This window comes from Dipteris shenzhenensis, chromosome 28 (assembly GCF_047967505.1).
Source record: "Dipteris shenzhenensis isolate YYH24624 ecotype China chromosome 28, Dip_SZ_1.0, whole genome shotgun sequence".
Classification (NCBI taxonomy): domain Eukaryota; kingdom Viridiplantae; phylum Streptophyta; class Polypodiopsida; order Gleicheniales; family Dipteridaceae; genus Dipteris; species Dipteris shenzhenensis.
In genome coordinates this window covers 47654497-47666421 of record NC_141623.1, presented here as the reverse complement: position 1 = coordinate 47666421, position 11925 = coordinate 47654497, and the positions used below count along the sequence as shown (strand labels likewise).

The 11925-nt window shown below is 41.6% G+C and overlaps 1 protein-coding gene across 1 annotated transcript; it reads left to right on the top strand.

Moving 5' to 3' along the window:
- The first annotated feature begins 8186 nt into the window (after window positions 1–8186).
- LOC147883642 (uncharacterized) lies at window positions 8187–10447 on the top strand. Its single transcript, XM_087399546.1, has 7 exons — window positions 8187–8528; window positions 8624–8710; window positions 8908–9061; window positions 9170–9314; window positions 9436–9505; window positions 9655–9952; window positions 10074–10447. The coding sequence occupies exons 1-7, from the start codon at window positions 8187–8189 to the stop codon at window positions 10445–10447; spliced, it is 1470 nt and encodes a 489-aa protein (XP_087255672.1).
- Window positions 10448–11925: the final 1478 nt, after the last annotated feature.

Here is an 11925-nt window from a genome sequence, read left to right as displayed (position 1 = left end):
GGTCCCTCATCCATAGTCATTGTCACTAAAACAAGCTTGGTAGTTGTTTGGGATTAGTATACTGTTTGGGATTTATATTTTTCCTTGTTTGGGATTTATTGATTGGCATTTACTGAAACAAGCGCGATGGTTGTTTGGGATTTACTAAAGGTGCTCGCCTCTTTTAGACAGTACTTTACCTGTACTCAGTAAAGTTTGCAAAGAGTGGTGTGTATGAGCTTGATTTGCAAGCTTCGATACATGCAGGGCTTCAAGAGAGCATGAGTCTTCAAGGCGTGTAAAGTCAGAGTTGCTTATCCAAGTCGATGGTGTCAATAATAGTACCAGTGGCAATGAAGATGGAGAAAGAAAATAGTCATGGTCCTGGCAGCAACAAACTTTCCTTGGGATATTGATGAAGCACTTAGGTGAGGGTGTTTTGCTATTTAAAGAATTTGAAATATGTAAGTATAACAGCATAGGCAGTAAGAAGTAATTCATAAGATACTAGGAGAGTAGGTTTTGATACATGATTTTCATTTTTTGTGTCTAGTTTTTCATCGTTCTTGCTGCTTTGTCGTATTGTCATGGTGAGCTTCAATTTTGGTTAAGAGCCACAGTAACAACCTGAAACTGATTGGTGTGCTTTTTCAAATTTTTTGTCTGTGTGTTGTGTGGGGGTTATTTATGGCTTCATAGGCAAAGACTAGAGAAGAGGATTTACATACCTCTTCCAAATGAGGAGAGCCGACGTGAACTGATTCGTATTAATCTCAAAGGTGTTGAGGTATGGTTTGTAACTTTCAATCACAGGGTGCATTTTGATCAAGACATATGTAAATGCAATGCAGTGGTTTAATATTTGACAAGGTTAATAAATGTTGATTGGAAATTTGTAAACAGGCCTCATATGCAGCTAAGTACAACAGGGTAGTTGGCAAGAAAAGATGGAATCTTTTGTATGCCATAGTGAATAATACACCATTGGTTTGGCCTCGGGGGGGTCACTCATCATATGTAACCCTGTCACGTGAGTTCAACAGAAGGATATATTTTATTTCTAAAATTTACATAAATAAATATACATAAGGGACTATTTAAAATAGTTTTGGAAAAAATTTACAGATTTGTATAGAAAAGGGGTACATTTTATTAATGAAAATTTTACATATAAGGGATTAAAAAAATAGTCCTTGAACGCACTTGATATAGAGGGTTTATACATAGTGACCCCCCCGAGGGTTTGGCTACCCATTAATAGAGATGGGAACCATTCCATTGTCTTGGAGATGGAAGTACAATCAATTAGGCCCTGTATCGATTTTTAGGGTGGAGAGGAAGTCGTAGCAGGCAAAAGAGTTTCATGAGGACATCTACGATTCTTGAGTCTTGCCTCATTCTACACAAGATCCAAATTAAAAAAGGGGTTTTGCACAATGGGCAACCTGTCCCACAGATTTCTTAGAGAAAGACCAAGAGAGCACTTGCCAGCTATTTAAATGGTTAGAGGATGCCTTAATTAATACTCAAGTTTTTGTGCGCCCTCATTTTTCTAGACCATTCATGGGGGGATAGATGCTACTTGCAAGTCACTAGGGGCCATTTCTGAACATGGCACAGAGTAGTATATTTTGAGACAAAAAATGGAGATACTAAAGATGCCACTATAGGATCGATAAACGAGAGAGCAAGTACAAGGTATAAGAGTCGATAGTTATCAGCCATCACGTCAACTAGATTGAAATGAAAAGAAAAGTACATAGTACTTGTAGGTAGACCCTAGGACTAAGTGTCCTAGGTGTCACATAGGACTAAGTGTCCTATGTGGCATAAAAGGCACAAAATACACTAAGTGCCTATAACTATGCCTACAAGGCACATACCAGGGCCCATAGGGCATCACTAGAATAGGGAGAAGATGGCCTACAAACCCCCCTCCATGGTATGGGCTGAAGTATTGTGGAAACGTCTCAGAATACCTAGTATTTTCTGGTCATGGTGGCTCATGTTCATCCAAAAGGATATAGCCACATATGAATGTACAAGGTATGTCAGATCATGTAACAAATGAATCCAAGTGTAAAGCCTGTCGGAAGACTTCAAACTTGGGACGAGGAAGTGCCTTTGTAAACATATATGCTATGTTGTCCTCTGTGGGAAGATAGGACAACTCTATGTCTCCTACTGACAACTGCTCTTGAACATAATGATAGTGAACTTCAATGTGCTTGGTACGTGCATGAAACACTGGGTTATGCGCAATGGCCAAAGCACTCAGGCTATTAGTGTAGACCATAGTGGCATCACCTACACTAAAGTACCGTGGCATCACCTACACACACATGAATTCGAAGAGAAGGTGAGCATGCGCATGGCGAAGGATGCAAGCATTCTTGTGGTGGGAGAATCCTTGATCCCTAGCTTTACTTTTAATAAGATCGGTGCTAATTCACCTGGGAAGCAGTTGCTGGTACATCCACTGAAAGCACCGAGGGCGTGCATCAAGCGAGACCCAAACCCACAGCCTTGGCAGTGAAACTGACTGAGCAGGTGGACTGTAATGCCAATCGATCCCTCTCGGAGTTTCTTGTGGAATGACGTCTCCATGCTCGAGATCATTGTTACACCGTCGCAACCGCGTCGTTGGTGTCAGGGGATCAGAAGGTCCTTGCGAGTGTGTGCGCATGCATGCCTACTGCGAAGATAACAATCATGGAAGTCGCTGCCAACCTGACCACTGGATGAGGTTCTTAACTAGGATTTCCGCAGTCTCTCTCCCGTAAGCAGGGTGCTGGGGATCGGATCGCATCCGATGAAGTTCATCTTAAAATCCACGGATGTGCCTCCTCACCGTAGCAATCCCCTCTCGAATCTCCTCCGAAGTGAGTGCCACTACGTGCAAACTGCCATGTGAAGTGCCTCTGCAATGATGGCAAGGAGCGGATGACATGAGCGTGCCCCAAACACTTTTTGAAAAACAATCAATCGCCAGATCGCAAATTCCTTGCATGATGGTAAGAATGTCCATCGTGGTCACCAATGTGTAGCATCATAAATATGCATAGATGCTACGGGAAACAAAGATAAATGATATGTGTAACATCCATGAGAATGGAATACAGATAATGCAATAGAGACATACATCGAAGATCACTATATTTCGGAGAAATAGCTCGCACAACAACTGTGTACAGAACAACATCATAATGCTAGTAATAGCATGCGCACAGAACCATCTGATGGCGGTTAGGGAAGTGGCTGTTGAAGACCCAACCGCTTGGAGATCCAAACGGCCAACCCTTGCAGCTAACCTACCCTCGCACACCCCTCTTGGTCACACTACTGCTAATCCACATGGTTATGCAATAATAGCTTTCAACATGCCTCTCATGCTTCCTCACCTCTACCAAGCTAAAATGTGTACAAGCGACAACTTTGCCATAGAAGACTCCACTGCATTGACGCTGACATAGTAGGATCTTCGCCATAGTAGGCTCCACTGCTTTGATGCCACTTTTGCTCACGAAATCAAACAATGCAACATCTTTGACACAATCGAGATCATGGGCAGATTCCCAAAACTCCAAAAACTTCCACGAAACTGAGCGTGTAGTTTAGTTATAGTGTAGTGTAGCCTCAAGATTGCATCATGATTCCATGAAAAGAATTAATCATCTAAATCTCTCCTTGCTATTTTAGTTATAGCACAGTCTTCTTGCTAGTGCCATTTAATGCTGCTGGTGCAATTTTTCTTATAGAGGATAACAACAAAACGGATTAAGGGATCGATGATAAAATATATGAAAACATCTAAGAAATAATCGATAAACATAGATAGAACAAGGGCATCTCCTTCTTCTTACTTGGCGAGAATTGCAACAAGGAATATGAATCATCTCCTATAAGATACTGTGGAGATCCTTGTGATAGGAAATAAAACATTACTAGACATCCTTGCTATTAGGATAAGGATGAGAAAAATCCTTAGAAATCAAAAAAAGAAATTTCATCGCCTGCTATTAGGCAAGTGATCATCTGGGAAAACAAAGAACATCCGAACATCTAGGAAACATAAGCATTTGGGCATCTGGAAGTACAAAACAACTGGGAATAAGGATTGTCTAGGAAATTCAAGCATCTCGGCATCCGATGATGAGCATCCAAGAAACACAAGCATCCGGGCATCAGAGAAACACAAGCATCAGAGATGAAACAACATATGCTCCCAAGGAATGATCATATTCATGTACTAGACGCATATATATAGTTGAGGCCAAGGACTGAGTGTGGATGAGTTATATATAGCTCTATCATCTTTGTCTTAGGGATTGAGGCGAACTAGTTGAGGACAAGGATTGAGTGTGGATGAGCTATATATAGCTCTATTATCTTTGTGTTAGGAGATTAAGGCAATAGATTTGGGTCTTCTTCCTTTATTCTCGGGTTTGCAGATATGGCAGTCTAAGAGTGGGTTTTTTGTGTCCCAACCATGGTATTTCGAGGCATTTGGTATGGAAATTAAAACTATAAGACGAGTATAAGACTCTCACATATCAAATGGACCCACTGGCTAGAACTAATTGGGTGAGCAATAAGAAGTAGCATTGAGCAACCACACCACATGTATATTTGAAGACTTATATTCTCTCTGCTTCTATTTCCCATACAATTTCTATCAAATTAAATGCACATCAATAATTGTGTCAGTCCTTGTTAATGAAAGAGCTTTTCTTGAGCACCATCAAGATATTTTATGGCATACTTGGTATATGTTGATGAGATGTAGGCAAAGTATTTGCTAATGTATAAGGGATTATGGCCTATCTAAAAGGTACTAAGCAAGTCAATATCATCAAGTACTGAAAAGGATGTGGATAAGAAAGCAACAAGAGTCATATCCCTAAAATTGCACAAATGGTAATTCACTTTTTGGTAGGTTCTATGTCCTCGAAAGAAGTTATGGGATGAGTTGAGGGGTTGTACCTCGATTGTATGGAGTGAGGGCCTCAAGCTATTTGATTACTCTAAGAGCCAAGTTGTTTAGCCTACGATCTTCTAAGGAGGAGAATTTAGTGATTTCATCAACGAACTACATAGCATTACCACTCTGCTAGCCGGAGGATAGACGCCATCAATGTGAAAATGGAAGAGGAAGATGTAAATGTGGTTTTCTTAAATAGCATGCTTGAGCCATATGAGAGACTCATGAAAATCTTGAAGCATCCACTCGAACCCATGACGAAGACCATCCGGTCAGTGCCTTACTTGATAAGGAGAGGAGATATGGCATCCATTGGCATCCCTAAATTGGTAGGTCCTAATGGGATATGGTAGAAAAAAAAAGGTCTCTAGCTTAATGAAGTGTAAGTAGTGTAAGAAGAAGGGTCATGTCATACTACTATATTAATAGTAATGTAGGACTATCTATTTTTATTCAATACTAGTATAGTAGAATACTAATATAATACTATTCTATTTCTATAGTACTATTCTATTTCTATAGTAGAATACTAATATATTACTATCTTTTTCTCTGTTACAACTAGTGTAATTGTTAGAACGAAGGTGGTATTGATGGTTTAGTACTAATCTGTTTCCCAGTAGTACTAGAATGGAATGCAACTGGATTTCATGTTACTCAAGCTACATGGATGATTTTTTCCAATTAGTTTCGATAAGAAGCAAAACTTTTATATTGGTGTCGAAAGTTTTGTATGCCTTGGTAAAAATAAAGTTTTGAAAATTGGCCAAGATTTGAAACTTTTATGAGAAAAAAATTACAGTTTTGCCAGGATTTACAACTTTTTCTTTAAAGTTCAAAAGAAAATAGATAAATTTGTAATATGTTCTACGGATATTGTGAAACTAAAAAACTAGCTCAATAAAATTTTGCCAAGATTTTATATTAATATAGAAGTATAGCTTCGATAAAAACATCCCTATCAAGCTACGAAGAAGTCTAGGAGTGTACGTGTCCAAGATGTAATTTTTGAAACTCCTAGCAATACCTTTTTTAATCCCCATGTGAAGAAAGAGCAGCATGGATCTGCACAGGCCTCATGTGGTAATTCCACCAACGATGTCATGGTAGATAGACATCTCATGTTTGGTGAGAACCCTGTGGAGGATGACCCCATGGAGGATGTAAATATTATGGGTTCTACCTTGGTTGTTGTAGAAGGGGATGAGGAGGACAGTGATGATGAGGTGTTGGAAAGGGTAATAAGGCAAATGGAAGAAATTGAGAGAGATCTAGCAAAGGGTGGTTTGGACCTAAAAGATGGAGAGGGAGGGCATGAAGGTAACATGTGTCTTTTGCATTCTTCCTTTTTTTTTGGGTATTTACATTACATAGGGATTATAAGTAATTGACGAGTTTGTAATTTGTTATTTGTTTCACAAGGTAAAATCACCTCAAAATATGCGGGTCAGATGCGGCTCCTACTTCGATGAAGAGAGAAGTAGAACAAAAAAAAAGAAAAGCTATAAGATCCTTGTACAGCAGCTAAGAAGATAAAAGGTAAAATGGGTATGTGCTTAATTTTGATTGTACCTAATGTATGCTAACCGGACTTTAATTTACACTTTAGAGATAGGAACCAACCTGACTCAGACAGTTTTGAAGAGGCAGTACAGATGTTGGATGCCATTGTAGACCAAGCTGTGAAGCTTCTGGGCAAGAATGTTCTGGTAGAGGACATCCTAGAACGAATGATGGACAGACAGAGGGACAGCTAGAAGGGCATCTCAAAAGGGATGATGGACAACCATAAGGACGTTCTAGAAGGAATGAAGGACAATGAGAAGGATAAGTGTGAATGTGCACAATAAGCACAAAACGAGAAGGATAGCTGCAAATGTGCATAGCCTATTTTTATCTACATGATAGTTGTGATTTTTTATGACTGAGTGTTCTAATTGTTTTTGTTACTTGTCATGTATCTAAACTTGTTATTTCTCATGTATTTGAACGTGCTAATTTTCATAAATTTATCTAGAATATCGTAATATTAGTTTTTGTTAATTTGCCATGTATTTAGCTTTGTGTTTCTGACCTTCCTTATAGGTGCTACCGAAAATGTCATCCCTCCAAAGAAGTTGATTTATTTTTTGTATGAATGGGATCTTGCTAAAGAGTTGGTGGATGAATGCTCCTCTAGTGGCCGAAGGGGGTGACATTCAGATCCTTTGCAACAAAAATCTTCAATGCACTTATAGATGGGAGGACACGAGTAACATCAAGTGTAGTTCTCCATCCAACTCTCCTTATACCTCATAGAATGGCTATGGATGAAGCTATTTGTTTGAGAAGTCATAGAGATTTTCAAGAAGTCTTCATCAAATTTCTTGGAACAAGAATTTCACGCGTGGATACATCTGGTGCAGATGTAGATGGACATCTACTGAGGCGAACAAAGATAGTTTTCTTAATGTGTTGCCTATGCGACACATATCCATGCAACAGGTTTGCTAGAGAAGCACTCCATCAATGAAGAATTACCCAAGAGACCTTTGAAAGGGTTCTTGAGTTGCATGTCTATACCGCATTGATATGCATCTTTGATTGTTGCGAGTATAAATTATATCTAAATGAGTCGGAAACATTCAATCATGATTTTGTTTCCTTGCGGAAGATAACATCAACATTGGAGATGATAATGAGGGCCAGAATATTATGGAATACATGGGGAGGCCTATAAACACTCTCCAAAGAACTGCCACTACGGAATAGGTTGAAGAGCTCATTCAATTCTACACATGCCTAAGTGTGGTTGTACCAAGGGCAAAGCAAGAAGCACATGAGGTAATGACAAGCTGTTGACACTTTTTTCCAAAAGAAGAGAGATCGGAGAAAGTTGCTCATGTGAAAGTTCAATCCAATGTGGATAGGCTTGTCTTGCTTAGATCTCTCAAGATTGCCCGTTATTTTAAGTCAATGGACCATGGTGCCTTAAGGAGCAAAACATCCTCGACTTCATTTTGACCGCACACGAGTCACGAGCGACTCAGGCTTGGCGGTCCATGCACGCCACTCTCGCAGAGGCACCCCTCCTCGGCTATATAAACGCACACCTCTCAGCTACCTACACACAAACAGATTGCACACAGCCTCAGCATTTCTGTCCAACTTGCAACATATCCTCTGATCGCTCCGCTGAGCTTTTCAGTCTAGCTACTCTAGCTGTCTAATGTCTCCCAGCACCGAGATGCAGATCAGCCACAGCCACACTCGTCCTCGGCTCCTCATCTCAGCTATTGCCTTTCTTCAGCTACTAGTTTTCCAGCCGCATGGCGGCGCCCTCGCTCAATTTACCATCTCCGCCACCACCCCTTCAAGTTCCTCTTCCGGCCCCAACACCTTCGTCGGCACCGTTGGCAACCAGATTGCCAGTTCGCTCTTGGCTACAAACACGCCTGCCTTGCTGTGGGGAGCGGTTCCGTCAGATAACATCGTTGCAGCTTGCCAAGAGATTGTCAACAGTGGCACCATCACGTTCATGGCTAGCGTTAGCAACGACTGGGGCGGCTCCGAGGATCTCACATTGCAGGTGAGAGTCGACGTCTATCATTAGAGACATGACTACTTTTGCATAAACACTCCTAGTACCCAGAACTCATTTGTGCTCGATGCTCGACCATCCAGCTCCAAGCGACAGGCGGCTGTCTCGCAGCTAGCGACGGACCCGGCACGGAGTTCGTGTTTATTGATAACTACCGTCGCAAAAGTGCTGTGAGTTCCTGAATCCTCCGCATCCCACTGCAACTCGGGCGCTCGTTTCATTTTTCATCAGTACACCACCCACCTCCACATACTACTTCCGTACTTACTCATGGAGTGCGGGTGGATGATTCTCATCAGTACACCACCCACCTCCACATACTACTTCCGTACTTACTCATGGAGTGCGGGTGGATGATTCTCATCAGATCGTCTGCCCTAGCAACGCGGGCTCTACAGGCTGCGCCGTTTACGTTACTGGGGATGACGTAACCAGCATCTACAACTCGTATAATGGTGGTTCTAAGCGCAGGCTGCTAGGAATGAGGAAATTGCTCGACTGTCAGAGCGGCACAGGCACAGGCAAGGAATCTGTTTAACGTAAAGGGCTGCAATATATGATGTTAACCGCCCTACTAATCTCCCTTATCTTGGGTCGTTTTCTCATAGAGGAACTCACTTTTGTAACAGGTGCCATAACTGGGGCAATGGGAGGAGTCTTGGGTAGTGCTGAGTGCCTATCCCTCGGTCCCTTAGCACCATTTTGTGTTGCTGGCGTGCTGGGCGTGTATGCTGCCCTCGGTGCTTTCGGTGGATGTATCAGCAACTGCTTCCCAGATGAATTAGCACCGGTCGTATTAAAAGTAAAGCTAGGAATCGAGGATTCCCCCACCACAGGAATGCTTGCATTCTCCGCCACGCGCATGCTCACCTTCTCTTCGAATTCATGTGTGTGTAGGTGATGCCACGGTCGAAACCCATCGCGGCACCTCCAAACGTATGTCCGAGCTCCAGCTTGGTGATCAGGTGTGCATCGTCTTCGAATGCCTTTAATAATCTCCATTGCATGCCTACATGCACCACCACCACTGTGTCCTCATTGCTCAACTACCTATCATAACACTCAGCATTTGCCAGCATACTACTGATCCCACCCATTTCTCTCCATGCAACAGATAGCTGTATGGGGTGAGAACGGGATCATTAGCTACCAAGATGTCTATGCTTTCGGCCACAAGGATGCCAATGTCACTGCCATCTTTATTGCCATCACTGCGGAGCCCATCGGACATTCAGCTTCACATTCCAACACCATTCGACTCACCGGCCTTCATTTTATACCTGCGTCTCATAAGAATGGCAATATAGTTTATAAGCGTGCCCAAGATATTGAGATCGGGGACATTGTGTGGGCCACGAGTCAAGAACATGTTCACATTTCAAAGGAGAAAGTCTTTCCTTATGTGGTCAAAGGTACACTTCTCTCTTAAAACCCTGTAGGCAATGTTCATTGTAATGAGCACATTTATGCAAGGTGTGATCAATCTTTGCGTAGCCTAAAATCTAAATGCTCCTCCTGTGCATGCATATGCAGAGGTCTCTACAACAAGGAGGCACGGCTTATACAACCCTTTGACCATGGGTGGCACTATCATCGTGGATGGTGTAGTAGCATCAGTTCATAGTGATTGGTTCTTGGATGCTACGTTTGATGCCATGGGCTTCACTCATTGGTTACCCTTTGCATATCAATGGGCGTTGATGCCTGTTCGAATCCTCTACTCCATCATGGGCAAGGACGCCTACATTTCCACGTACCATTCGATCGATGCATATCTCGATGTTGCAACATTCGGAACCAAGCACGGCGGGGTGATCATATTCACTGCATATTCAACACTCACTTCTTTAGTGGCAGCCGTTCTTATACTTAGTGCTCAAAAGCATAAGAAGGGTACCACTATCTAACAAAAAATTATGCTTTAAATACGGCCCTTCACATAGGATGTATTATTTTCATCTTGCACATAGCTATGTAAACTAGAACTATTAGAAATAAATAATCATCACATTGTTCATGACTATTATGAAAAATATATGCCACTCGTTTGAAGCGATGCCACACCCATTCTGATTTGGCCTATTTGCCTCCCAAACATGTATCACAACCCATTGATTTCGCATTATGCTTCGTCTATCTGTATTGAGTATCTCTACATCTCCACTGTATGTCCTTCTAAATAAAATGATAATTGTTCTCCTCTCGACTTCTAGATGCAATACCTATCTCCATTTGATCTCTTCATTGTAATCCTTTCATAATAGAAGGGAAGTCCAAAGAGAGAGAGAGAGAGAGAGAGAGAGAGACCCTTTAGGATCTATGGGGCTGGACACCAATATTGAATAGATAGTCAATCTCACATTAAAAGTATGACAAAAAGAAGAAACCCGTTTCATATCAGTGGATGTTGATGCCTGTTCGAATGCTCTACTCCCTCATATGTAAGGACACCTACATCTCCGTGTACCATTCAATTGATGCATATCTCGATGTCGCAACATTCAGAACCAAGCACGATGGGGTGACCTTAATCACTGCATATACAACACTCACTTCTTTAGTGGCGGCCATTCTTATACTTGAAAGGGTATGTTGGGGTGCTCCTAACATTCAGAACCAAGCATGATGAGATGCTCTTAATCACTGCATATACAACACTGACTTCTTTAGTAGCGGCCATTCTTATACTTAGATGGGGTGCTCTTAATCAATGCATATGCAACACTCACTTCTTTAGTGGCGGCCATTCTTCTTAGTGCTCAGAATCATAAGAAGGGTACAACTGTCTAACAAAAAACTTTGCTTTAAATACGGCACTTCACACTTGCCAAATCTCTAGAATGTATTATTCTCATCTTGCACATAGCTATGTAAACCAACACTATTAAAAATGAATAATCATCACACTGTTCATGACATTGATTTGAAGTGATGCCACACCCATTCTAATTTAGTCTATTTGCCTTGCCAAATATGTATCGAATACCATTGATATATTCATTATGCTTCCCTATCTGTAATCTATATCATTTCTCCACTTCATGTCCTTCTAAATAAAATGATGACTGTTCTCTCGACCTCTTGATGCAATGCATATCTCTATTTGATCTCTTAATTGTAATCCTTTCAAAATACAAGGGTAGGAGAGAGAGAGAGAGAGAGGGAGAGAGAGAGGGAGAGAGAGGGAGAGAGAGAGGGAGAGAGAGGAAGAGAGAGAGAGAGAGAGAGAGAGAGAGAGAGAAAGCCCGCCCTTTTGCCTTTGCGGATATAATCGGAATTCTCATGTCGATCAGAGGGACTGTTCGAACTGGGCATGAATCAGATTGGCATAGCTTCGCCGCCCTTGTGCCTTTGCGGATAAAACCGGAATTCTCATGTCGGTCAG